We start from the raw sequence: 27,611 nt of genomic DNA, 5'->3' as shown, positions 1-27,611 counted from the left end.
TAAAAAAAACCACGAATCATTTATTCTTTGGTTGTCTACACAGGCACTTAAATACTGTATTACTGTCACGTGGCTGCCTGTGCGGGCCCCCAGAGTGGCTCTGGGCCTGCGTCCTGAGCCCTCAGTCAGGCCCAGAGAGGAGAGGGCCATCTCGCCATGTCCACTCCAAGAGCAGCAGCACCATGCGGATAGCCGTGAGCAGAGCCCCCTCAGCTGGGCGGCAGGCCTGGGTTCCCACTGCTCCTCGCCCGGGGCTGGCCAGTCCAGGCTGCAGGACAGAGTCCCTCGTGTGGGTCTGATCACCATCCACGGGAGCTGTCAGAGCTCATCCTTGGGCCCTGACTCACTGCTGGAGACGGGCTCCTGTAGGGGCTTGGGGGTCCCCTCCTGGGCTTCTTGGGGCTGCTCGTGGGGGAGGTCCATCTCTTCTGGGCTAAAGAGCATCTTTACCAGGTCGTCCGCCTGCACTCGGTCCTGCAAGGACAAACCCCTGGCTGTTCAGGGAGGGCTCTGGACCAGGTACTCACCATCGCCCAGGTGCTACTTCCTGGAGAATAAGAAGGTTCTTCCTCTGCGGCCTCCGAGCTCATCCTCTTCCTAACAGGTCGTGGGCAGAGGTAGCAGAGGTGGTACCCAGTGAGGGACCAAGAACCAGGGTCACTCCCCCATCCTGTCCCCCCGGTCCCCCACCTGGAGCCCTACTGACAAGGAAGGAAGGGCCAGGGACCATGGTGACAGTGCCAGAGCGAAGAGTCTCTCTGGACTCCCAAGCCCAGCGTTTCTTTCCCGTCTAAGCATCGGCAGTGGGACTGGGGAAGGAGGACGCAGAACAGGGGTCCTGCCGGGAACAGGTCACGGCAGCACCAGCTGCTCTCACCCTCTCGCTGTGTCGAGCATCCAAAGTGAACCAGAGGGCGATGGCACAGCGCTGCCCTCTGGTGACGGCCTTTACTCCATGAGGGTTTTCCGTGCCCGAAGAGAAGCCCACGGCCCTTCCGCACTGGGGCTGCACCTCTGCCTAAAGGGGACAGCGAGGCGGGTGCGCAGGTCAGAGACTGAAACCTGCCTGCAGAAGGGACATGGGGTCATTCAGGTCGGGCTGGGGGGATGGCTCCTCTGCCTGGCTGCCCAAAGCCCAGAGCTAAAGAGAAAAGGTGATGGGTCGGAGGCCTCCTGGTTTGGGGAGGGGAGTGCTGGCTACCAGGAAGGCCAGCCGGCCATTCTGCCCACTGCACCTTGAGGGTTTCTGTCTCCCAAGGGTGCACTCACCGTCACGGTCTTGGCATCTAGTTCAGTGAAATAAAAGTTTCCTCCATCGAAGTCTCCGTTCAGATAAAGAATGGCGCTGGGAAAGGCAGAGAGCATCTCGACACCAACTTCCTCCTCCCGACCCGAGAAAACCCGCAGCTCCAGAGCTGTCACCCCCAAGTGCTCCCAGCCAGCAGCTGGAGGGGGGCCTTTCATAGGAAGAAAGCTTTCCAGAACCTTCTCTGAAGCCTCATGAACAGGACTCCTGACCTTCCCCTTCCCGCCTCCCCACCCTCAGCCCTGAGCACGCACCATGCCCTTCTCTGGGCTGTTTCTGCACCACATCCTCCTCTCTCCATTCTGTTCTCCCACTACACTATAACCATTCCCATACTGTCTGATTTCCAACCCAGAGGGTCCTGGACTCTGGGAAAAGCTGGTCCCAAACGAGCAAGGCACGGGGCCTTGGGGACCTGAGGACCACTGGCACCTGAAGTCCCGGAAGGTGTAGGCAGGGGGCTCCTTGATGCACACGAGGGCCTCGGCGTTCAGGATGCAGTTGTCCACGTGGACGGGGTGGCTACCGTCCTTCCTCTCAGCCTGTGCCTCTGCAGCCAAGGGGACACACATTAGCACTGGGGCTCTCAGGGGACGGCCGTGCAGCTTTCCTGCTGGCCTGGGGGGTGCGTTTGGGTCACTGCCGACCAGCTTCCTTTGCTCTGGTTTGATCCACACCTTCGAGTCTTTTGACACAGCAGCAAGGCCAACCTTAAATCCTCAACATTGGTGGAATAAAGACAAGGCCTCATCCAGCCCTCCCCTGCATGACCACTGGCTTCCTGCTGGCCAGGCCCCAGGGCACCCCCACCTGGAGACCATGACACAGTTGCAAGCCTGGCATATTCCTTTGGTGTGCCCAGATTATGGTAGGATTCCAGACATTCTGAGGGACAGTAAAGCCCTAACCTCTGCCACCATCAGCGGAACGTCAGCACCGGGGCCACTGAAGGCTCTGGCAGGACAGACACGGCTGTGGGTCATATGTGAGTCCTGGACACTGGCTGTACCTCACCCCTCCACAGGGACACAAAAGGGAATGTTGACAGAGGGAGAGTGAATGATGAGTGACCTCCAGTCTACCCTAACTTATTAAATAAGGAGTTCTCTCACAAATTTGGTATTTAAAATTAGTGACAGAGAACTTAAAACACAGCTCATGATTCATCTAGACACCTGTATGCCCAACCCTGATGCCGAGAACCACCGACTTAGAGGATAAAAGGGCCTGTGCCTCCTCTTCTCCTCATCCAGTGCCTGGGGCGGGGTCTGCCGGGCGGGCGGGGTCTGTGGGGTGAGGGAGGCCCACCTTCGATGGCGGTGCGGCACACCAGGTGGGAGTAGGAGAAGTAGAGCGGGGTGTCCAGGCGGAAGTATGACTCCATGACGCGGCGAACCTTCTCCGTCACGTTGTAGTACAGGTGGGCACTCTGCAGAGGAACCTTCCCTTCTTGCCCCAGCTGCCGAGGAGAGCAGGGTCAGCCTGGGTCAGGGGCCCTGGGCGCCCCTCCTTCTGGAGGCCGACAGAGACCAGTGAGGCACCTGGCCCCACTTCTCGGTGCTCGTGAAGGCGCAGCCCCTCTGCTTCCCGCACGTGACGCTCTGCCGTCGCCCGCTCCCCTACCATTCACACTTCTCTTTATAAATAACTCATGCATCCTGCTCAGAAGTAGAGCCATTCTGGGACTTCCCTGGTGGTCCAGTGGCTAAGACTCTGTGCTCCCAATGCAGGGAGCCCAGGTTTGATCTCTGGTCAGGGAACTAGATCCCACATGCTGCAACTAAGGGCTCACGTACCACAGCTACAGATCCCGCGTACTGCAACTAAGGCCCAGTGCCACCAAAGAAATGAAAGTAAATATTTTTTAAAAAGTGTAGCTGTTCTTCAGAAAGCACGCTCAAGCTTGGGGTATTAGTCTTACTTGCTTGCCTCAGTTTTATTACACTAAGAGCCATGGTTCAAAAGTCAGCCTCACCCAGCGTGGTTCATCCTGCCTCCGTGGCAGCTGGAATGCTGACAGGCAGATACTTTTCCCCTTCCCGCCACCATCTCCAACTCCCCCTCAGAGCCTGGGCACCCCCTCCCTCCTCTCCACACCCAGAACAGAGTACTGACCCTACCTTGAGGGCCTTGAAGACGGTGACACCATAGAACTTCTCGCTGGGGGTGTGTGGGGAGGTCTGACCCCGGTAGCCATCTCCTGAAGTTGCTGCTGCCTACGAGGCCCCCAGAACAGGTAGTTAGCCAGGTAGCTGAGAGCCCGGGAAGAGGTGGTCGACTGCCCAGAGTAAGGGGCAGGCAACCGTCCAGACCTAAGAGGCACCTAGTCGGGGGATGCTGGGCCCTTAGGGAGGCAGTGGTCACCAGGCTCCCTCACATTGGTCAGTCTCTGCAGCTCCTGGCACTCCTCGTCGGAGATGACACCATCCATCACCACCCGCTGGGAGCCATTCAGGACTTTGGAGTTCATGGTGAGTCTGATGCCGTCATACAGCAGGGGGCCACCTGCAAAGCAGTGACAAGACTAGCTAAATCCAGCAGCGGTTCAGACACTCTCCATCAGATACTATCCTCCTGTAAGGAACAGAAATTCCAGTTGATTCCTGTTTACCAGAGAAACCTTCCATTTGGTCACTTCCAAAGGTGGGCTGAACCAGAGGACAGAACTTAGGACAGGAGGTCCAAGCACTGGTCGGCAGCTGCTGGCTCCTGGGCCTTCACACATGGTTGGGGAAACATCACAGACATTCCTATAACGTGAGCTCAAGACCAGAAAGAACTGGGTTTGACTCCTGGATCCTCCACTTACTAGCTGTCTGACCTTGGCAAGTTACTTAACCTCCCTGAGCCTTATCTCATCTGCAAAATAATAACTTAAAGGCCAGTCCTTCTCTCTTCAATTTCTCCTGGTATATCATAAGCTTAATATAAAGAATAATAAGACAACTTAAGAAGTTTAGCACAATACTTGGCTTGGAGTAAATGCTTAAAAGTTTACCCATCACCAGCGCCACACTGTAAAGTGATTATCCTCCAATTAGAAAAAAAAAAAGTTTAGCCACCATCATATCATCATCTATTTAAAAATGAGGATCTTACAATCTGCCCAAACCCACCTCTCAGGCAATTATGAGAATCAAGACAAATAACAGAGTAGAGTGAAAGCTCTCTGAAAATAAACAAATGACGGACAAATTCCTTAATGTGCTAATCTTTTTAAATTAACCACTGTTAATTGAAGCAACCATAAAGGCCAGTCTTTTCTCTCTTCAGTTTCTCCTGGTATCTCTTTGTGCTGGGGACATCCCAGAGACCAAATCAACTCTATTTACTCCAGCCTCAGAATGCGCCAGGCACTGTGCTAGAGGAGGTGAGGGATTAACACCTGAAGACAGAACCTGTTTCAATAATTACACAATAAGCCGCACAAAGCAGGCCTTGTGAAAGCACAGAGTGCCTTGAAAATTCAACAGAAAGAGGGAGGGGAGGGAATTCCCTGGTGGTCCAGTGACTGAGACTCTGTGCTCCTAATGCAGGGGGGCCTGGGTTCGATCCCTGGTCAGGGAACTAGGTCCCACATGTTGCAACTAAAGATCCTGCATGCCGCAACCAAGACCCAGCGCAAACAGATAAATAATAGGCAGGGGCTCCTGCCTGGCCTGGAGTTTAAGAAAGACTCTGTGGGGGTGTATCTGAGACGCCACATGGGCAGGGATGGTAGCAAGTGTGCAGGAGGACAGATAGACCTGAACAAGGACTTGTGGGCAGAGAGAGGCTCAAGGATGAGGAAAAGGTGTAAACAAGGCAAGAGTGGAGCCTATGGTTAAAGGGGAGATAAGGAGGATGGTGTCAGAGTCCTGGTGTTTGGAGACTGCTCTTGCCCCCCAGTGGGAAGGGGCAAGGACAGACTGGAAGAGGAAAGAAGGGTGCAGATGGGGGGGCTGGGAGCCTGTCACTGGCCTGAGGCAGTAGGACATGAAAAGGGGGGAGATAGAAAGAGAGCGGAGTCCCACTCGGTAGGCCTCGCCAGTGGACTGGAGGCGACAGGCGAGGGGGGACCAAAGGACACCTCAAGACTCTGAGGCTTGGTTACAGAACGATTGATGGCAGTTGAGAGGAAATGGTTTGGGGGCAAGGACACGCGTTTTCTCCTCTAAATACTTACCGAAGTGAACTAAACTAGTGTCCCCGTGACACAGGCATCTTATTTCTTAACCAAAGGCCAATTCTCAGTTATCTTTGCAGGCAGAAGTCCCGTGGGTGAGTAAGGAAGAGTGTCCCTGACTGTGACCCGTGCCGGCTCAGCTCCCGAGGCTGCCCTCTCATGGGAGCTGTCCAGCTGACATGGGGACCCTGGCCCTTCTGCCCCCACGATGGCCAAAGTGGCCCCGAACCCATCCTCTCACCTTCCCGGGTCAGCCTGCTCACGTCCAGTGACTCCTTGGTCTTCTCCTCCACAAGGGTCTCGATCTCCTTCATAAGGTTCCCAATCTCCTGGGAGATGCGGGCGGCTGTTTCCCGTTCTGACCTGTGAGCACAGCTGCTCTGAGCGCTGCATACCGGGGCGCACCCAGGCTCCCACCCTGGCTCCCCAGACTGGACCTGCCCACCCCTTGCCAGGAGTTCACATCTGCCTGGGCTCGGGAAGCCTCAAGTGCTTCATCACACCGATCCACTCATGCAGTTTCTTCAAGGGCCTCACTTCTGTTTCTCTTGCAGTCTCTTAGGAATCACCTCCACTGGAGTCCATGAATCCTAAAAGCAGAGCAGGAGGAAATGAACAGTGCCAGAGGGCCTGGTGAATCCTCTAGGTCTTGATGAGCGGACCAGGGCCTACAGGAAGTCCACCTCCTCACCAGACCCCTTCCAGGAGACAAAGGGAGATGTCTTTGGGACCAAGTCACCTATAACTAGCTAGCCAGAATTCCCCCTTGTCTCCTGTCCACCAGTCTTCTCCCCGGAGTCACCTGGTGTACAGCTCACCCCACCCCTTGCCCACCCCTCACCCCTGCACCCTGGCTCACCGGATCAACAAAGGGAATTCCAAAAACGTCATAGGCGAAGAAGAGCAGTTCCTTCTCCAGCAGGCTCCGCTGGCGGTACTCCTGGGCACTCTGAGGGCACACAGCAGGAGGAACGCTCTGGAACTCAGCCCTGCCGCTAGCTCTCGGCCCCCCACCCCTCTGCCCTCCACCCCGCATCTACACTTCTGCTCCCAGTGTGACCCGAGGCTTCCTCTCCCAACACCACTCGTGTGTCTGTCCCCCAGTTTGGGACAAAAGCCTCACTTTTGTGCTCGAAGGTTCCTCTTGCCTGGCACAAGCAGCACGTCTGAGGTGGCAGAGCCAGGCTTCCCTTGAAGGGAAAACGCCCCCTTCCTTCCTCTGCCATTACTCTCTGAGACAGAAAACCTGAGGATTCTCAGGAACAATTAGTCTTCAAAGAAGGAAAACTCCTCAACTTTTACAGGAGTTTGGTACTCAGGGAAAAACAAACAAACAACTTAAAAACTAGGTGTTAGGTGACTCCTGTGTTATTCATTCAATCTTTACGGCCACCTTGAGGGTGATCCGACTATCCCCATTTTACAGATGGGGACACTGAGGTACAGAGGGACAATGTTGTGTCCTATTGTGGCGTGACACAATAGGAAACAGCAGAGCAGGGACCCATGTCCAAGGCTGGGTCTCTCTAATCCTAAAGTCTGTGTGCTTTATCCCGTGTCACGTGTCTCCCCTCAGACTTGGAGCAGACGGTGTCCCTCCCCGGAGCCAGGCAGCTGCAGAAAGAGCAACGGGGCCCAGCACCCGGCCCTTCCCACTGGTGGGCTTACCCGGGGTAGGGAAACTAAGTACCTTCCGGATCCCATCTTTCCCTAGGTGCCCTGCTAGTCTCCTAGCAGCAGAAGAAGGAAGGAAAAGAAAAAGAAGACGGTGTCAGTTGAAACAAAAGATGAGGGCAATAAGGAAAACTTTAAAGGCGTCAATGAGGCCTACCTATATCACCTGTTATATTTACTCAAGAGGAAGATGGAAATTTTCAAGGGAGTTCATTTTTAAAAATTTTTTAAGGGATAAAATTATTTTTTTAAATATTTATTTATGTGGATCTTAGTGTCGGGTCTTAGTGGTGACATCGGGATCTTCGCTGTGCATGCGAGATCTTTTTATTTTTTTAATGGAAGATTTTTAGTTGCAGCATGTGAACTCTTAGTCATGGCATGTGGGATCTAGTTTCCTGAGCAGGGATGGAACCCGGGCCCCCTGCATTATGTGGAGTCTTAACCACTGAATCACCAGCAAAGTCCTTCCTGAGGAGTTGAAATGATTGGCCCCCCTCACCAAGTGTGGACACAAAGCTAGATATGTGTTAACTCCCTTAAGCCTCTGCAGCAGCCCTATGAGGCTGCAAGCCCCACTTCTACCACTTACTCTTTCAACACTGATTTTCCAAGTGGCAGCTTTGTGTCAGAACTATGCTGGCACTGGGATAAAGCAGGGGAGCAGAGATTCTCGTCACCATAGGCAGTGACAGGCCACCGTGCAGGTTAACTCATTTCTTGGAGCCTAAATGTCCTCATCTCTAAAAAAGAGAGAACAGCACCCACCTCACAGGGCACCTGTGATGACAGAATGAGACGATGGGTGTGAACACCCAGCTCAACGAGATGATGGGTGTAAAGATCCAGCTCAGTTCTTGGCCTGGGATGGGGCTCAACAGATGTGAGTTACCTTCTTACCAGAAGGGTGGTTCTAGTTAGAAATGGTAGGCTGACCACTCATTTTCTCTTTCTGCCCAAGACTCACTAATATGGCCATTAAGGGTAAGGGTGAGGGGGATCTTAACTGAGCAAAGAGGCCAGGAGAAGTGCCATCTCAAAGCCAGGTGGTCACCATCTAGCAGCCAAAGAGAACAATGACAAGGGTAAACAGTCTCCACATGGGAGGGGATGGCAAGAGGAGGACTCCTTCTATTGGAGATGCTCAGGACGCCAGATCTAGGAAGGAAGAACCTTGGTTTTTAACTTCAGGGTAGGTTGGTGATGCCACCTCACTGGGCTATTATGAGAATCAAGTGAAAGAAAAGCTACGAAAGATTTTTGTAAACTATAAAATGCCACACACATTTAAAGGGTGCTTATTTTCAACAGGAAAATGCCACAACAACCAGAATGGGAAGTGTGTTACTACCGCATCATCTCCCTGCTTCTCCCAGGGAACAGAGGAAAAGTTAGCTACCCTGAGCTGGAGTGCAGGCAGGAAGGGAAGCTGTGAGTCCCTTCCACCCTGCCACCTGTACACTCTGGAGCCCTGTGGCCAGCAACACACACAGGTCTCCCAGACTGGGAATTTTGGGTGTGTGCTCTATTGCTCAGTCTGTAAGTCATGTCCTACTCTCTGCAACCCCAAAGATTTTAGCCTGCCAGGCTCCTCTGCCCATGGAATTTTCCAGGCAAGAATACTGGAGTGGGTCCCAGACTGGAACAGGGTACCTAATTAGACATGGAGAGAAGGGAGGAGTGAAAACCACACCCTCAACCCAGGCTGCCAGTTCCACCTCCCTCCTCCACCTGGTTGGCTCCCCTGCCTCGCTCAGGGCTTGGCAGCTCTCTCGGTGCCACATGGCCCCCAGCACGTCCCATTCTGAACCCTGCACCATAATAGCTCATCAGGCTGCTTCAAACCCTTCCAGGACTCACCACTCCCTGCCGCATAGAGTCCAAGGTCCTGGAGAGGCACTCAAGAACCTTCAGAATCTGATCCTCCCAGGCCCCATTGCCTGCAGCTCCCTGGCACCATCCTCCATTTGCATGGGATAGTTGGATAGGTGGTGTACATGCTGCTCTCCACCTAAACGGCCCTTCCCTGTCTCATTCACCTACTGTAGGCTTTCAAAACCAAATGTCACCACCACTGCCTCTTGCAAAGCCCTCCCTGACTCTCCAGGCACTCCCTTCTCTCCCATGCGTCCACTCTAGCTTGCTGGCACCTCTTTTATTATATTCACTGCAGTATCCTACAAATGTCATATTGTATACCTTTCCAAGGTGGTTTCAGATGGCACTCAAAAAGACATGAAGGTAAAACATACACAGCTAAACCCACAGAGAGCTGATAGACATAAATAGAAACGTTCAGGTCTTCCCTCCAACCCCTGACCTACAGGCCCATGCCTGGGGGTTGAGGTTGGGGGAATAATCTCCATGGACAGTTATGTTAAATTTTTTTCTTTACCTAAAATCATTATCGTGGAGACAATATCATATTGGTGCATAGTAATCTACTCATACAATTTACAAGTTATCTTGTATGTCACTGAATGAATGTACCAAGACTGATTCAACGAGTCTCCAAATTGATGGCATTGAGCTTGTTTCTAGTTATTTTGCTTTCAGCAGCAGTGTTCTGATGCACAGCTGTGCACACTACCTTTGCACAAATGTGCAGCACAGCTGCGGGGTGAATCCCGGGCCGCTGAATCATTGGTTAAACAGCCCAGGGGTGGACCTGTTTTCTCATCCCTTTCATTTGTCCAAGAGATGTGATGCGTTAACAACTGAGGGGCTTCTAGAACAATCGTAGCCATTTATCTTTGTTGTTGTTGCTGACAAAGTGAAAAGTTCGTCCAAAGTTATAGCCAATTTTGCAGGCTGGGGTTTGGGTGAGGCCAGCAGAACACAAGTGATCGAGGGCCACAGTGATAAGCCCCCTGGTTTCAGGAGGTAACTGAGGTTAGAGGTGAGAAAACCCTCCAACTGCTACTCATGTACCATCGTCCAGACCCCTGTGATGCTACCTGTCCACACAACATGTTGTACAGTGCCTGTTGGCTTACTCTCTCTCTTTTTTTTGACTGCACCTCGAGGCTTGTGGGATCTTGGTTCCCTGACCAGGGATTGAACCCTGGCCTACAGCAGTGAAAGCACTGAGTCTTAACCACTGGATCATCAGGGAAGTCCCAGCTCACTATCTCATTTGACCTTCATACTCATCCTGTGTTGAAGACAGAGCAAGAACCACAGTCCTATTTTATAGCAGAAGAGACAGACTCAGAAGGGCAAAGCAGCATGACTCAGATCCCACACAATGTGCCAAAAATCACATGGCTAGTAAGTGGAAGAGTCAGGACTTGAGCCTAGATTAGTGACTTCAAATCCACCTCATTGTTCTGGGCTCAAGAAGGAGAGGATCTAGGGCCTGTGCATGGCATATGCACAAATAAGAAGGTTCACAGTGCCAAACTTCATTAAGTTAAAACAGAGAACTTTCCATGTATGTGTGTTGTTTATTTTTTTAGGCTATTTTATTATTTACTTTTTGGTGATGCCCTGAGGCATGTGATCTTAGTTCCCTGACCAGGGATCGAACCTGCATCTGCTTCAGAGGAAGTGTGGAGTCTTAACCACTGGACATCTAGGAAAATCCTCTCTTTTCATGTTTTTAATACAAAAATAATACTCATTCAGTGCAGGGAATTTAGAAAATACAAATGAGCAAAATAAAAAAAAAATCACCTGTAATTCCTGAAATAGCCACTGTTAAATGAACAGCACAATGTACAGTCCTCCCAACAGTGCAGGGATGGGGGGAGCTTTCACTTCAGTACTTTTCATTTTAGTCTGTGTATCACATAGATTTTCCTTCCAGTTTTGGAAGGATATGGGATTAATGCTGAAACAGGGACAGATCAGACAATGGCAGAAAGAAGAGGGGACAGGAAGGAAAATGGAGGCAGAAAAGTGGTGAGTGAAAAAAAAAAAAAAGTTAGCATGAAGTAGAAAATGATTAATCTTGGCCAAACAGTATCAAGTCTTAAAGTAGGGATGCTAAAAAAGGCAAAGAACGTGGCTGTTCTGCAGTTCTGCTTTTCTTTGCCAACTCAGAGAACAGACTTCTGGGCCCAGATTGTGCTAATGAAGGCTCCGGCTTATTCCCTACGCTTCCCATGCATTCACGCCTGCCTGGGAACCCTGCCTCACCCTGCCCAAGCAGCAGCTGGCTCCCCCTTCTCTATCCCACTCTGCTCTCTGGTCTGGGTTCAGCTGGCAGCTGCCCTAAGTAACGCAAGTCTCTCACCTCACGGGGGCCAATGGATCTGGCTTGCTCTTCTCCAAGCATGGCTGTATAGTAGGCCAGATTCTGGCTCATCACCTCATCATTGGGGAAGAAGAGGAGATAGGTCTTGGCACATTCAATGGCCTGTGTGTAATTCCCAACTGCAAAGGGGAAAAAATGGCTGAAAAGAAAGCGTCTCATTTTGGGTACCACGAACCACCTACAGTTCAGTCTCAGCACAGCTCAAGGTGATAATGGCACGGCCAGGAGGCACCAGCTACATAACACAACTGCCTGATCAGGGGAGAGAAATGACAGAATCCACATAGAATATGTATTTGATTTTAAGGTGCTCAGTGTCCTCAGGTAATTCAAACATTGGCCTTAATAGTCCCACTCATTAGACCAACATCAGGAATATTCCCACCTTTCTATCTTTTTTCCCCTATGGACTTTCAGAAGAGAAGGGAAGATTATAATAGCAGATTACCTCTTTTATTGATCTTTTTTTTGATTGATTTTTTTATTGATCTTTTATTGATATGTGTTGGTTTCCTCAACTATAAAAGCATATATTCTTGAATATGCTATAAGGCTTACTTTAGCACACAGTAGGAACTCGGTAAAGACCCGCTGACTTGTTTTTCTGGATACTGATATGCCCCTCTCACTACTCCAGAGCATCAGTGCTGTTATGAAGGAGAAGGGCTGGGAAATGTCCCGTGAGCTGGTTTAAATGGAAATACATTCTTGCCTTTACTATAACTTAAAGTGAAAAAAGTGAAAGCGTTAGTCACTCAGTTACGTTCAACTATTTTCAACCCCATGGACTGTAACCCACCAGGCTCCTTTGTCCATGGAATTCCCCAGGTAAGAATACTGGAGTGGGTAGCCATCCCTTCTCCAGGGAATATTCCCAACCAAGGGATTGAACCTGGGTCTCCTGCATTGCAGGCAGATTCTTTACCATCTGAGCCACCAGGGAAGCCCTTGCTATAACTTAACTCAAGTGCAAAATCGGATTATAAATGTTATAGAGGAGACCAGTGAGGTCCTAGAGTCTCCCTCTCCCAGCTTCTCGGGCTGCTGATACTGGCTTCCCAGGAGGTGGCCTGTAACAAGGCACCCAGGGATCACCTGGCACAGTGCCTCCCAGAGCCACAGAGAGAAGCCAAACAGGCCAAAGAAGCACAGTGGCCACGATCCCTGCCTTCCTTGCTTTAGGCTTAGTTAAAAGCAGCTGAGAAAGAGGGAAGTAGACCTTACTGTTATAGTAGGCAAACTGCAGATAATTATAATGAGATGGCAGGAAGTCTTCAAAGGGCTTCTCTCGACTTGGGTGGGAAGCAAGCTCGGTGACACAGTTCTGCTTACAGCTGAGGACCTGGATGTAATGATCTGAAAGGAATCGAAGAGAGGGAGAACCGTAAGGTCAACTTCAGGATTCCAATTCTGCTTAAGATGAACAAATCAAGAGGAAGCAGTTTTCAGTCGGATTCCCAGCTCTAGGAGATTCAGGAATGAGGCCTAAGATGCCCTGTCACGTTGCCGCCCTGAGAGCCCAGCGGGCCCGATCGGGAGCGGGGTTCCGGCCGTACCTGTGATGGCCTGGAAGAGGTCGGCATTGTACTCCAGGTAGTTGTAGCCGTCGTAGTCATAGGGCCCTTCGCAGAGCGCGCGGCACTCCTCGTCCGCCACGAAGTATTCCCGCAGCGCCGCCTCCAGGTGGGGCACGGCTTCCTGCGGCTGCTCCTCGGAGTAGAGGCGCACTCCCAGCCGAAATTCGTGCTACTGGGAGGAAGGGGTACTCAGATGCCGGGCAGGCGGCAGACGGCTCTCCCTTCTATCCTGCGGCCACCTCGGCGGGCGTCCCCCTAGCCCTAGCAGATTACCGACAGAAAGGGTGGCTGCTGTATAATGAAGGCCTCCTAGAAACGGTCTTTCCTTGTTTCTTTTGAAATTTAGAAGCATTTGCCTCCCTGGTGGCTCAGGCGATCAAGCGTCTGCCTGTAATGCGGGAGAGCCAGGTTCGATCCCTGGGTCGGGAAGATCCCCTGGAGAAGGAAATGGCAATCCACTCCAGTATTCCTGTCTGGAGAATTCCGTGGATTGAGGAGCCTGGTAGGCTACAGTCCACAGGGTCGCAAAGAGTTGGACATGACTGAGCAAATTCACTTCACTTCAACTCAATCTAGATGAAAGCTATATGGGAATTCATTGTCATTTTCTTAAAATTTTTTTATTTATTTGGCTGTGCGGGGGCCTTAGTTGCCGCACGTGGGATCTTTAAGTTGCAGCAGGCAAACTCTTAGCTGCAGTGTGTGGGATCTAGTTCCCTGACCAGGGATCACACCTGGGGCCCCTGCATTGGGAGCTCAGAGTCATAGTCACTGGACCACCAGGGAAGTCCCTCATTGTCATCTTCCTGCTCTTTTTCTTGGTAGGGCTGAAAGTTTTCAAAATAAAATTTAATTTAAAAAATTGAACTCTTAGAGGTTAGAATGTGGTTTGAGGTGATGAAAGCAATCTTTCTGGCAGTAAGGACTGCTGATTACAGACTCTGCTTCTGCTCTCTGTGGGACACAGCTCCCTTCTTGTGGACAGTAACCATTTTCATTTGTTACAGAATCACTAAAAACAAACACTAAACCTAAACAGTGTAGAGTTGTATAAAGTACTATATGTACACATTTTACCTTTAAAAGCTATTCTGATATTGTCTCTAATATGCCTATTTCTATTAATAAACTAGAACATAAGCCCTTTATAAAAATACTATGCCATTGGACAGTAGCCTGCAAGGCTCCTTGGTCCATGGAATTCTTCAGGCCAGAATACTGGAGTGGGTAGCTGTTCCCTTCTTTAGGGGATCTTCCCAACCCAGGGATCAAACCCAGGACTGGGTTCTACATTATATGAGGATTCTCTACTGTCTGAGCCACCAGCTGCTAAAGAGGTAAGAACACTGAGGACTATGGTACCACCCACTGTTGTGAAAAGCAAAAATCTATACAATCAAAAATATTCGATAAGTAAATGAATACAATTGATGAATAAGATGGATTACCATGCAGCTATTAAAAATTGTTTTCAAAGAAAATTTGAAGACATGAGAAAAAGTACATGATAAAATGTTAATTCAAAAGGATGATTAAAAGTACATACACAATATGACACCAAATTAGGTTTAAAAATTAGATTTGTTGCTGTTGTTTAGTCACCAAGTTTTCTCCAACTCTTTTGCTACCCCATGGACTGTAGACCACCAGGCTTCTCTGTCCATGAGATTTCCCAGGCAAAAATACTGGAGTGGGTCGCCATTTCCTTCTCCAGGAATTTTCCTGACCCAGTGATCGAACCCTTTGTCTCCTGCATTGGTAGTTGGATTCTTTACCACTAAGCACATCAGGGAAGCCCATAAAAATTAGGTACTGAAGACTTTAAAAACAGACCAAAATATCAACCACTGGTTTTCTGAATGTAGCACTGTTAGAGATAATTAATTCCTGTTTTTTTATGTATTTGCGTTTTTCTAATGTTGTACAATGAACATACATTACTTTTGTAATCTGAAAACAACCCTAGTGAATGTCACTATAATAAAGAGTGAGATGGGGAGGGAGGTGAGAGGGAGGGTCAGGATGGGGAACACATGTACACCCATGGCTGATTCATGTGAATGTATGGCAAAACCAACACAATATTGTAAAGTAATTAGCCTTCAGTTAAAATAAAAAAAAATAAAATTCAAAAAAAAAAAAAGAGTGAGAGAAGAGGATAACGTTTTTTGGTTTTTTTTTTCACCATATGGGGTTTGGCCTCAAGATCCTTGAAGTCAGCCTCCTTCACCCCAGACATGGTCTGGTAATAGTCCAGGTTCTGTCGCATCTCCATGTGCTCAGGGTTGCCCACGAAGAAGGTATGGGCTGCTGCTACGGCTTTCTCCAACTTGTTTATCTAAGGATGAAGAATAAAAAGATAATTGTCACATGCAAACCCTGAAGTCTGGTGTCCAAATATGCAGTTCACAGTAAACAGGAAATCCCTGCCTTCCTGAGCCTTCCACTCAGTGTGCCCGAGCCCCTCCCGAGCCCAGAAAACACACCTATTGCGAGAAACTACATACCAGAGATTAGAAGCACAGGGCCCTGAACAGATTTCCAGCTATTTCTCAAATCAGGATTAGGGATTCCTCAAATTACAGGAGGTCGTGCTTCAAAAGTATAAACATTCTATTCTAAAACAAAGGTGTTATTGTAGGGGGAATGCTATGGAAGACTGACTGCCTGAGATAATACAGTCTCGAGATTCAGATGTAGGGACTGAGCTGAAAAAGTCCAAGAACTCAAGGATTTAGGGGTAGGGGAGAAAGCGCAGTTAACAATTAGACCATGCCTAAGAATTTGCCTAGAAAAAAAAAAAAAGCTTTTTTTTTTTGCCTTTGTGCTTTTGACTCATTCAAGGAAAAGGTGGGTGGTGAAAAGTCTTAAGGTCCTATACAAAATCCAGATATGACATCTTCTGACTTCTCAAAGCCCAGGGCTCATGAGGTTAAAACGAGTGACTTTACAGAAATATGAGAGGGGAAGAAATGTGCTACAGGCCACAGTAACGCGTAGAGCAATGGACTCCAGCATACCAAAATTATACAGCTTCATATATAGAATCCAGAAGAAATCGCTGATGATATAATGATTAACAACATGGGTTGTGGTATCAGACTGGTAACAATGGTAGGTTTAATTATTCTCTTGCTGGGGCTTTAGACAAGTTAAAGTTTATTCTCTAAACTCATTCCCTGGACTCTGCTAGTGGTCCAGTGGTTAAGAATCTGCCTGGCAATGCAGGGGACAGGGGTTCAATCCCTGGTCTGGGAAGATTCCACATGCTGCAGGTAATTAAGCTTGCGCACCACAACTACTGAAGCCTGCGTGCCCTAGAGCCTGTGCTCTGCAACAAAAGTGAGAAGCCCGAGCACCACAACTAGAGAGTAGCCCCCCACTCATTGTAACTAGAGAAAAGCCCCCGAACAGCAATGAAGACCCAGCACGGCCAAAAATGAATAAATATATAAATACATCCCCTAATCTCACAGGATTGCAGGGAAAGTTAAATGAGAGGATATATATTCAGCTTTTAACACATGGCACTGGGCACATATTAAATGCTTAATAAATGTCAGCTCAATTAATGTAAATTCCTCAGAAACCAGAAGGGAAAGAGACACGTGTACCCCAATGTTCATCGCAGCGCTGTTTATAATAGCCAGGACATGGACGCAACCTAGATGTCCATCAGCAGATGAATGGATAAGAAAGCTGTGGTACATATACACAATGGAGTATTACTCAGCCATTAAAAAGAATACATTTGAATCAGTTCTAATGAGGTGGATGAAACTGGAGCCTATTATACAGAGTGAAGTAAGCCAGAAAGAAAAACACCAATACAGTATACTAACACATATATATGGAATTTAGAAAGATGGTAACAATAACCCAGTGTACGAGACAGCAAAAGAGACACTGATGTATAGAACAGTCTTATGGACTCTGTGGGAGAGGGAGAGGGTGGGAAGATTTGGGAGAATGGCATTGAAACATGTAAAATACCATGTATGAAACGAGTTGCCAGTCCAGGTTCGATGCACAATACTGGATGCTTGGGGCTAGTGCACTGGGACAACCCAGAGGGATGGTATGGGGAGGGAGGAGGGACGGGGTTCAGAATGGGGAACACATGCATACCTGTGGCGGATTCATTTTGATATTTGGCAAAACTAATACAATTTTGTAAAGTATAAAAAAAAAAAAAAAAGAATGTAAATCCTCAGTTCAGTTCAGTCGCTCAGTCATGTCCAACTCTTTGTGACCCCATGGACTCCAGCACACCAGGCTTCCCTGTCCGTCACCAACTCCTGGAGCTTGCTCATATTTATGTCCATTGAATCGGTGATGACTTCTAACCATCTCATCCTCTGTTATCCCCTTCTCCTCCTGCCTTCAACCTTTCCCAGCATCACGGTCTTTTCCACTGCGTCAGTTCTTCCCAGCACATGACTAATATGCCAAGAAAAATTTTTTTCTTTTCAGACTTTAGTACTAGTAAATGCACACTAGACAAGGAGTCAGCCCTGGCTGTGACCCCCAAATAGCTAGGTGACCCAAGGTCAACAATCCCCATCTCTGTCCCTCAGTATCCCTAACTGTAAAATCAGAAATTCTCTCAAAGTGAAAGTGAAGTCGCTCAGTCATGTCCAACTCTTTGTGACCTCATGGACTGTAGCCTGCACCAGGATTCTCCATCCATGCGATTATCCAGGCAAGAGTACTGGAGTGGGTTGCCATTTCCTTCTCCAGAAATTCTCTCAAGTCTGTCCCTTTTATGGACTGACTGTCTTTTATCTTTCAGCACTACTCTTGCTTTCTCCATTCTCCTCCATCTCTACACTCTTCACTCCACCTCCAGCTCTTTTTTACCCTCTGAGCACAAAGCACTTGATTTCTCCCTCTCGTGTGGACAACTGCAGTCATCTCCTAATGGTTCACTCTGCCACCACTTTCTCCTTCTCCCAGGGCTTATCCCACATGGTTTCCAGAATCAGCATCCTACAACCCAGTTCTGATGATGGGTCCATGAAGTCTGCAGAATTCTCTTCCCACTCTGGCCCTACTCTGTCGGAAATGGCTATCCTTCCTCTCCTCCGGCAATAGTTGGGATCAGCTTCAAATGTCACCTCTTCTTTTAAGTCCAACTTCTCTGACACACAGTTAGATTCTTCCTCTGTTGTGTTTCCACAGCAGGATATAGATACTCTTTAAGTAGCCCTTACTACTAAAATGACTCTTAAACTGCAAAGCGAGATAAAACAAAAACATACAAAGTCAAGCACATTACCTGTGCAAAAACTGGAATGTAATAAGTGTTTAGTAAATGTTTGTCAAATAATTTTTTAAAGTGTTGTTAAGTGACATAACCAAAGACACAGCCCAATTATTTTGGGGTCAAATCCGGTACTCCTCTGGGAAACTAGGAGGAATGGAGCAGAACTGTGTAAGCAGAATGCTTGTGCAGAGGTGGAAATCTGAGGTCCCCAAGGCTTTGTAAGTCTCTAAGTCGAACTGAAGGTCTGTTAAACTATGGATATAATAGACAAGGCTGCACAGCTCCTCCTTCCATTTTCCCCCAATAAAATGGGGCTAGTAATACCATCTACTTTACAGGATATTGCCAGGATCTGGGTAAATGAACTAACAAACACAGTATTTAATAATGCCTGGAAGTCTGTTTTGGCTATCATTATCATAAATCAGCAACGCTCCAAATCTGGGTGTACACTTGGACTTAAGGCACTCTGGAATTCCTAAAAATACTCATTTTCTTTGGAAATCTGACACACTAACCAGAGGGTCCCTCACAGGGAGGGGCCAGACAGCCCCTACTGGCGACGTGGCAACCTCACGTCCTGAAAAAAGGCTGCTGCACTCAGGCGGCAGGAAGAGCATCACTGAAAAGCAAACCGGAAGGAAGATATTGTAGAAAGGTCTTAGCTTCTCACTGGGTAACTTACAATGAAATCAGGATTTACAGCTGGCGCTGTAGTTCTCTATAAGCGGCTTCCTGAGTAACACAAGACCAAGTTTTGCTTGGCATGTGCCTTAACCCCAGGCTGGACTTTTGGGGTCACCATCTGCCTATGCGAACCCGGAGAGGCTGGTCTCCTGGCAGGGTCCCTGCTCTCCCTGGATCCAGGAAAAGTTTCTCGTCCAAGAGGCCACTTTCCCTCTCCGCGGACACGTCCCTCGCCCCTCTTCCCCGAACCAACCACGCCCAGAAGGACCCCCAGCCGCCCGGGGCTCGGGCAGATCTGCACCTTGAAGTAGGCGACCTGCAGGTAGTTGTAGGGGCTCCGCTTGCGGAACTCCAACTCCAGCTCCTCGCTGAGCGAGTGGGCGGTCGACGGCCCGAGGCAGCGGCGCAGGCAAGCGGCGCGGCGCAGCAAGCCTCCGAAGAACCGCAGGTCGTGCAGGGCGGAGGCACCTGAAGCCTGCGCCAAGCTTGGGGGTGAGTCTGGGTCCACTTCCCATGGGAGGTCGGCGGCACACCGAGTGCGGCAGCGCAGGCGGAGGGCGCGCAGGGCGGCCCGCGAGCGCAGCGCCCGCTCCATGCTCAGAACCACACCGGCCCAGTCCCCGCGAGCATAGGCCGCCGTCCCCTCCGCGAACAGCAGATCAGGCGCCGTCAGGTCCCATCCCGCCTCGGACTCGGCCTCAGCCTGGGAGGCAGTGGCGGCGACGGCCAGCAATGTGGTCAGCAGCCTTAAAGCGAGTGCCGCCATGGCCGCTCAGACCTAACGGGACCCTTGGTCACCGGCCAGGGAGGTTGGAGTCCCACCTCCGCGAAGCCCCGCCCTCGAGGGAAGCCCCGCCCTAGACGAAGCCCCGCCTCCCAAGCCCTGCGGCGTCTCCCAGGAGGCACCATCTCTTCTGCCTTCCCCCAGCCTTGACTCCGCCCCTCAGCGGAACCCTGAGCGTCAGCAGGAGCCCGGCCTTCGGACTCCCGGCAGTTCCGACGCCTAGTGGTCAGAAGACGCGGAAGCTCCGCCCACGGGCTTTTTTGCGCATGTTCTGCAGTCTCGCGCCGCCTGGGTAGTGAGGAGAACAAAGTCCTGTCATGGAAGATACAGCAACGCCCGGGGGGACCCAGGGAGTCACAGAAAACCAAGGAGTTCTGTCGGCAGCAGGTCGGGGAGGTAGGCGGGAGTCAGGTAGGGAAAAGAAGCCCTTCCGGAGCAGCTAGTCTGCCGGGCTCCACGGGAGGCCGAGGGCGGGCGCTCACGGCCTCTGTTCCTGGGTGTGTGTCGCAGGAGCCCTGGTGGAGCTCACCCCGAATCCCGGCGGCTTGGCCCTGGTGAGCCCCTACCACACCCACCGGGCCGGGGACCCTTTAGACCTCGTGGCGCTCGCAGAGCAGGTGCAGAAGGTGAGGAGGCGGGGCTGGGATAGTGAATGACTATCTTCTTGCATATTTGGTCCTCCCAGCCACTTAGTGTGGAGTAGTGTTTTTTCTTGACTCCATTTTACACTCGGGGATACATGTTCATGGCCAGTTGGTGGCCTGACTCCAGCTGATCTTCTGAGACCAAACACCCCTTCAGCTGCAGCTTGAGTGCCCATAATCTCTGAGAAATGGAATATTTCATGCTGTATGAGTAAATAAGGATGTCACAGTCAGTCAGTTCAGTCGCTCAGTCATGTCCGACTCTGCGACCCCATGAATCGCAGCATGCCAGGCCTCCCTGTCCATCACCAACTCCCGGAGTTCACTCAGACTCACGTCCATCGAGTCAGTGATGCCATCCAGCCATCTCATCCTGTCGTCCCCTTCTCCTCCTGCCCCCAACCCCTCCCAGCATCAGAGTCTTTTCCAATGAATCAACTCTTCGCATGAGGTGGCCAAAGTACTGGAGTATCAGCTTTAGCATCAGTCCTTCCAAAGAAGTCCCAGGGCTGATCTTCAGAATGGACTGGTTGGATCTCCTTGCAGTCCAAGGGACTCGCAAGAGTCTTCTCCAACACCACAGTTCAAAAGCATCAATTCTTCAGCGCTCAGCTTTCTTCACAGTCCAAGTCTCACATCCATACATGACCACAGGAAAAACCATAGCCTTGACTAGACAGTCCTTAGCAATTACTGCCTTCACAGGTAGTGAGCCCTGAGGGAACTCAGGAAGGAGAGAATATCTCCCATCTAGCAGTCATCTGTCAGACTGTAGCCACTGCTTATAGTGAGCACTGAGGAAGCTTAGGATGAAAACAGGATGCTGCCTCAGATAGCTGAGGTGCATATCAAAGGAATGATTTCAGTGAGTCCAGACTCTTGTATCTTCATATATATAGAAAAGTGCTTAATTCTTTAGTTTGAATTACCTGGTTTTCTTTAATTAGTAATAGTCTTTTGATGTTCAGACTACCTGCCCTTTGTTGCAAAACTTATGTATAACCTGGCTCCTCCCCTTACTTCCTGGAAACAGTTCTCCCAGGGTCACTGGGAATTTGAACACATGAATTTTTAATCCCAGTTTTGATATTAACTTGCACTGTGACTTGAGGTAAATTACTTTTCTCTGGACCTCAGCTTCTTTATCTGTAAAATGCAGGGTGTGAACTAGGAGAACTGTTAAGTCTGAAATTCTTTAAAATCCAGGTTTCCTCTAATCTTTCTTCCCAAGACTTCCAGTTGTAGAACCCTCTTTGAGATGTACAGATACAGGGCATTGCTACTTTAAAATTTATGATATCCCCTCATCCTGGTGTATATGATCACATTTGGCCTTGGTTATATTCAAAGGCCTTTATTTTGCTCAAAAAAATTTAATAATGTGCTCAAATTCCATCACATGTATATCTTGGTACCTCAGTTTTGTTTTCAAATGCTTAGGAAATCTCCTTTGATATATTGTGTGCTTTTTTTTTCCCTAGATAGGTGAAAAGTAAAATCTGACTTTTATGGATTATGAAAACATTATGTGGGCTTCCCTGATAGCTCAGTTGGTAAAGAATCTGCCTGCAATGCAGGAGACTCTGGTTCGCTTCCTGGGTCGGGAAGATCCCCTGGAGAAGGGAAAGGCTACCCACTGCAGTATTCCAGCCTGGAGAATTCCATGGACTGTATAGTCCATGGGGTTGCAAAGAGTTGGACAGGACTGAGTGACTTTCACCTTCACTTTATGTGTCTGTTGAATCAAATCACTTATTGGCAGGGAGGCTCCCAGAGTCACATCTTAGGCAAATATTTTTGGTGGGTTACTCAGTGACATGTTTATTACAATGATGTGGAAAAGAAAGAAGGAAGACGGTTTTTGTCCTTCAGTCGGTAATCTAGTGAAATACAGAGTATGCATTATTGTGCTGCCTCCATTTTTCCATTTTCTATGAGAAACTGAAGAAAAAGCACTCTGAAGATAAACAGAATCAAGAGTATTTTAGTTTGTGAACTGAAATGTACTTTGTAGCAGGACTGACTTCTTACATGCAATTTAGGTATTCATGTGTGTTGGAAAGTGCAAGAAGCCTAGTATTAAGGCACGAAATTTAGAATCAGACTGATCTGTGTTGCGATTTGTGGATGTGTGTGTGTGTGCTCAGTTGTTTTTGTGACCCTTTGGATTGCAGCCTGCCAGGCTCCTCTCCCTGAGATTATCCTGGCAAGAATAGTGTCGTATTTGGCCATTTCCTTCTCCAGGACATCTTCCCAACCTAGGGAGCCTCTCCTCCATCTCCTGCATTGGCAGGCGGATTCTATACCGCTGAGCCATCAGGGAAGCCTTGAAACCTTGGACAGGCTACTTCACCTGTCTGAGTCTAATCCTAAAATGAGAAAGTGAACGTATCATCTCCAACTTCATAAGGTATTATGAGAATTAAATGAGATAATATGCAAAGGGCCTCAGAGTGATTAGGGCCAGAGTTTGTGCTTAGTCGTTAGAGGTAGTCTTTCTCTTATTTCTGTTTTAATTAGGTTCTTTTGTGTACAAAGAACAGATTTGTTGCCACCTTAAGAAAAAAGATTTATTTCAAGGCCACTCCTAACAAGAACTATCCTAGCTCAGGAACCACCTACTCTCTGCTTGGCCACGAGGTGCCTCACTGTCCCTGGAACAAAGTGCAAGTTCTTGTATCAGGGGTCATAAAGCCTTATGTGATCTGATGCCTGCACCCTTTTTTACATCTCCCCTCACTAACTACTCAAACTGCACTGGCCTCAGAAATGCCTGGAAGCTGCTTCTCTGATATTTTTGCATGGCTAGCCCTTTCCTTCAGACCCAAGTCAAATGTCACAACCTCAGTGAGACTTTCTTATCTATTAGTGTAGTTGATAAACTATTTTAAATTTTAATGTGATCTCAAAAAAAAAAGTTTTAATGTGATCTTAATTAATTTAAATTTTAAAACCTGGTAATTGAATTAATGACTGGAAACAAGTATATTTGGAACAATTTGAGTATGTGAATTGACTCTTCCAACTATAAATTTTATGAAGTCTCAATACAGATCAAGTTTTTCCAATGAAAACATAGCATCCAAATTGATAGGTGCTGTGAATATAAAATATACACAATATGAAATATAAAATATCTCTTAACAATTTTTATTTGATTACATGTTGAAATGATAAATTTTCTGATCAGTCACTCAGTCATGTCAGACTCTTTGCGACCGATGGACTGCAGCATGCCAGGCTTCCCTGTCCATCACCAACTCCCAGAGCTTGTTCAAACTCATGTCTATCGAGTTGGTGATGCCATCCAACCATCTCATCCTCTGTCATCCCCTTCTCTTCCTGCCTTCAGTCTTTCCCAGCATCAGGGTCTTTGTTCCAGTGAGTCAGTTCTTTGCATCAAGTGGCCAAAGTATTGGAGTTTCAGCTTTAGCATCAGTCCTTTCAATGAATATTCAGGACTGATTTCCTTTAGGATTGACTGGTTTGATCTTCTTGCAGTCCAAGGGACTCTCAAGAGTCTTCTCCAACACCACAGTTCAAAAGCATCAATTCTTCAGTGCTCAATTTTTTGATATATTGGGTTAAATAAACTATATTAGTAGTTTTTTGGTTGTTTTTGGCTGTGCCATGTGGCTTATGGAATCTTAGTTCCCCAACCAGGGATTGAACCCAGGCCACCACAATCAAAGTGCCAAGTCCTAATCACTGGACTGCCAGGTAATTCACTATATTATTACAATTAATTTTACTTATTTATTTTTACTTTTAACACAGCTACTAGAAAATTTACAATTTCATATGTGACTTGTTTCTATCCTCAAGGATAGTTGCATTAGACTGTAGTCTTAACGAAGGCCGTGGCCTCTTTCTCTTTTTGCCAGTGTGTCCAGCGCAGTGCCTAGTGTGGTGTCTGACCCATGGTAGTTGCTCCGTGTGTGTCTGTGAAACAGATAAAGGCTTGACTCAGCCTACTCAGTTGTTTTCTCTTCACTCAGAACACGACTTAAACCTGACCTTGATCATAAGCTTCCTCAACTAACCAGCAAATTCTCTTAATATTTCTTAGTTCAAGTTTAACCTCTTACTTTCTTTTCCTTAACAGTTGTATATCACTAAAAGTTAATCAGTGTTTTGGTTTTTTTTTTGTTTTTTTTTTGAAACTCTTCTGGTGGTCCAGTGGTTAGGACTTGGTGCTTTCATTGCTGGGGCCTTGATTCAGTCTCTGGTTGGACAGAGCCAAAAAAAAAAAAAAGTTAATCAGCTTTTTGTGAAAAGAAATCTGGAAGTTTTTTGACAAATTTCTGATGTGTGGATGATAATCCTTCCCAGTACTTGAATTGGTTACATATGTGTCTCCTAGCTTTGAAAGTAATTTTTTTTAAAGCAATTTCCAGTGCCTTCAGTTGAATTTCCTAGGACATGACAATCTTCTGTGTATATGATAATTGTTCCAGGTCTACATCATAGTGGTGGTGGTTTAGTCACTCAGTCATGTCCGACCCTTGCGACCCCATGAACTGTAGCCTGCCAGGCTCCTGTGTCCATGGGATTCTCCAGGCGAGAATACTGGAGTGGGTTGCCATTTCCTTCTCCAGGGGATCTTTCTGACCCAGGAATCGAATCCGGGTCTCCTGCCTTTCAGGCAGATTCTTTACCCACTGAGCTTACAGTCTTTTAAAAATGCATTTTAAGTGACAGGAATGCAAATATAAGTTAAATATAATTAAGTATGATGTAAATAACTCAACTGAATAATGGTCAGTTTAACAGATACCTTCTAATAGCATTGAAACATGTATATTATCATATGTGAAACAGATCGCCAGTCCAGGTTCATTGCATGAGACAGGGTGCTCAGGGCTGGTGCGCTGGGATGATCGTGAGGGATGGGATGAGGAGGGAGGTGGGAGGGGGGTTCAGGATGGGGAACACATGTACACCCATGGCTGATTCATGTCAATGTATGGCAAAAACCACTACAATATTATAAAATATTTAGCCTCCAATTAAAATAAATTAAAAAAAATAGATACCTTCTGTATATAGTCAGGTTTCTATATCGCAGGCCATAAGAGACATAGCACAAGTGTCTTCGGGTTTTCATTGTAAGATCCATCCCTGATTTCAGAAATGTTTAAATGTGAGAAAACAGATGGAGATCTGAGGAATAAGTGGGGTTAGTCAGGCAAAAGAGCAAGAGGGGAAATGTATTGGATGGAGGAGAGGCCATATGCAAAATTACTTGGAAGCAAAAGAGATTGGGGCATGTTGGAAGACTGAAAATTTTGAGTGTGACCAGAATCTAGAGTGAACAAAAGATAGATAGTTTGGGAGATAGAAAAAGAGCACTTATTTCCATGTTATGGGGTCATGGGGTCATGGCAGCGTTGACTTCTCCTGGGCAGTGCCTTCTGAGCTAGGCCTTGGAGTGAGTGGGTGTTCACGGGGGAATGGTGAAAATGGGAAGGGTATGAAAGGCATAAGCCAACATATTGACATAATTTCACATTGGGCTCTAAATAGGAGCATTGTAAAGTCTTACCGTTTTCTGACCCACAGTTCAGTTTTTTCTCACCCTTAGGCTAATGAATTCATCAGAGCAAATGCCACCAACAAACTGACAGTCATAGCTGAGCAAATCGAACATTTGCAAGAACAAGCCAGGAAGGTAAGTAGTAGCTTTTTGGTAAGCTTTCATTTTCTTCATTTAGTTCACAGGAGCCACTGGCTGGCTTAGCAACTTGCTAAGGGCTTGCTATGAACTTGCTCATAATCAGTGTAACTTAACTTGTTTCAGTACCTCCTAGAAATATAGAAGTGTTGAGCAAAATAGGATAAGCCCAAGAGGTTAAGTATAAGGTTTTTCACTGGGCGAAAGCTCAGTGAGGTAAAACATCTAAAGGGGAAATTTTGTTTTCAGTTATAAAAGAAATGTACTTACCACTGAAAAATTGGGAAGAAATTTAAAAACCACCCAAAGCCAGTAGTACTTGACATTTTGAAATATAAGTTTTCCAAAGGCGTTTTTATAGCATAGTCGCATAATGTAGTCTAATTTTTCTCTTCAGTGTCATCTGGATCTCAGTCATGATTCACTGATGTGAGGGAGCAAGACCCTCAGCATGGAACAGGTTCCAGCTTTCGGGTGGGATGCTCATTGAGTATGAGTGGGCATTTCCTCTCATACCCGATTGGCTCCGTCTCTGTGGATTTCAGGTTTTGGAAGATGCTCGCAGGGATGCTGACTTGCACCATGTGGCTTGTAATATGGTGAAAAAGCCGGGCAGCATCTACTACCTTTATAAACGGGAGAGTGGCCAGCAGTATTTCTCCATTATTTCTCCAGAGGTAAGAACATTTAATTGTTGCTACAGAAACCTACTCCTGTCTTTAAGAAATTCTTGGTGTAGTGTGTGTGTGTGTGTGTGCGCGCGTGTATGTGTTATGTGTGAGAAAATGTAGGCATAGGGGTTGGTAAGTGATTTTCTAGAAAACTAGAGGTGGCATGAGCCCATAGGTGACTGAAAAATATATGCACTTAAATTATTTCACAATCATTATCTCTGTTCAGGGGAGGTACCTGATGTGTAATGCAGTGCTTGTCAAGGATGATTCTGACTGGTCTGAAGTGAAAAGCCAAAAAAAGAAAATTGTGGTATAATTAGGAAATGGACTCAACTTCTTTACCTCCCGCCCTGATCAGAACGGCCTCCTTTGCCTTCTCTAGGAATGGGGGACGAGTCGTCCACATGACTTCCTTGGTGCCTACAAGCTGCAGCACGACCTGTCCTGGACTCCGTATGAGGACATTGAGAAGCAGGATGCTAAAATGGGTGTCATGAGCAAGTTGCTAAGCCAGCCAGTGGCTCTGCCTCCAAGCACTGAATCCAACTTCCAGGGGTTCAGGTCCACTGAGAGTGGACTCTGACAAAGGCTGTCAGGACATGGACCTCTCACCTCCTTGTTGCCCCAACCTCTGCCCTGGTGGGAGGTAGCAAGAGAGACGAAAGCATGTGGGTGAATCATGAACTTCTTTGAAGGCAATCCTGTGTGAATGGAAATGCTATTGTTATTACTTTTATGTGGGATGATAGAATCATATCAGTCTATCCTGGGATCCTCTCTGGGTCACATGTACCCAACCAGTCAGTTTCAGAGGACCAGCCAGTGTACTTTGCTTCTCCTTTATCTCCATCTATTCTCTCATGAGTTAGAGCATTAAAGAAGTTTCTTCTTCCTGCAAAAAA

At 47.9% G+C, this 27,611-nt stretch overlaps 2 protein-coding genes across 5 annotated transcripts; one reads left to right on the top strand and one right to left on the bottom strand.

Moving 5' to 3' along the window:
* On the bottom strand, positions 1 to 19,747 carry P3H1 (prolyl 3-hydroxylase 1). Of its 2 annotated transcripts, none has more exons than XM_055586170.1 (15): positions 19,235 to 19,747; positions 15,166 to 15,318; positions 12,960 to 13,149; positions 12,628 to 12,759; positions 11,383 to 11,522; positions 6,331 to 6,420; positions 6,009 to 6,061; positions 5,713 to 5,834; positions 3,684 to 3,811; positions 3,427 to 3,522; positions 2,615 to 2,765; positions 1,739 to 1,856; positions 1,270 to 1,345; positions 878 to 1,018; positions 1 to 474 (listed from the first exon to the last, which is right to left on the bottom strand). In XM_055586170.1, the coding sequence occupies exons 1-15, from the start codon at positions 19,697 to 19,699 to the stop codon at positions 319 to 321; spliced, it is 2,211 nt and encodes a 736-aa protein (XP_055442145.1). In that variant the 5' UTR covers positions 19,700 to 19,747; the 3' UTR covers positions 1 to 318. The 2 variants fall into 2 exon arrangements, with proteins under 2 accessions (XP_055442145.1, XP_055442146.1); XM_055586171.1 differs by having other exon boundaries at positions 19,250 to 19,747.
* A 198-nt stretch (positions 19,748 to 19,945) lies between these two features.
* On the top strand, positions 19,946 to 27,611 carry C6H1orf50 (chromosome 6 C1orf50 homolog). 3 transcript variants are annotated; one of them, XM_055586174.1, is made up of 5 exons: positions 19,946 to 20,113; positions 20,228 to 20,343; positions 25,946 to 26,032; positions 26,581 to 26,712; positions 27,092 to 27,611. In XM_055586174.1, the coding sequence occupies exons 1-5, from the start codon at positions 20,035 to 20,037 to the stop codon at positions 27,290 to 27,292; spliced, it is 615 nt and encodes a 204-aa protein (XP_055442149.1). In that variant the 5' UTR covers positions 19,946 to 20,034; the 3' UTR covers positions 27,293 to 27,611. The 3 variants fall into 3 exon arrangements, with proteins under 3 accessions (XP_055442149.1, XP_055442147.1, XP_055442150.1); XM_055586172.1 differs by having other exon boundaries at positions 19,946 to 20,128; XM_055586175.1 differs by having other exon boundaries at positions 19,947 to 20,104.

The sequence above is a fragment of the Bubalus kerabau genome, chromosome 6 (assembly GCF_029407905.1).
Source record: "Bubalus kerabau isolate K-KA32 ecotype Philippines breed swamp buffalo chromosome 6, PCC_UOA_SB_1v2, whole genome shotgun sequence".
NCBI classification, from domain to species: domain Eukaryota; kingdom Metazoa; phylum Chordata; class Mammalia; order Artiodactyla; family Bovidae; genus Bubalus; species Bubalus kerabau.
This window is presented reverse-complemented; position numbering and strand designations above follow the sequence as displayed.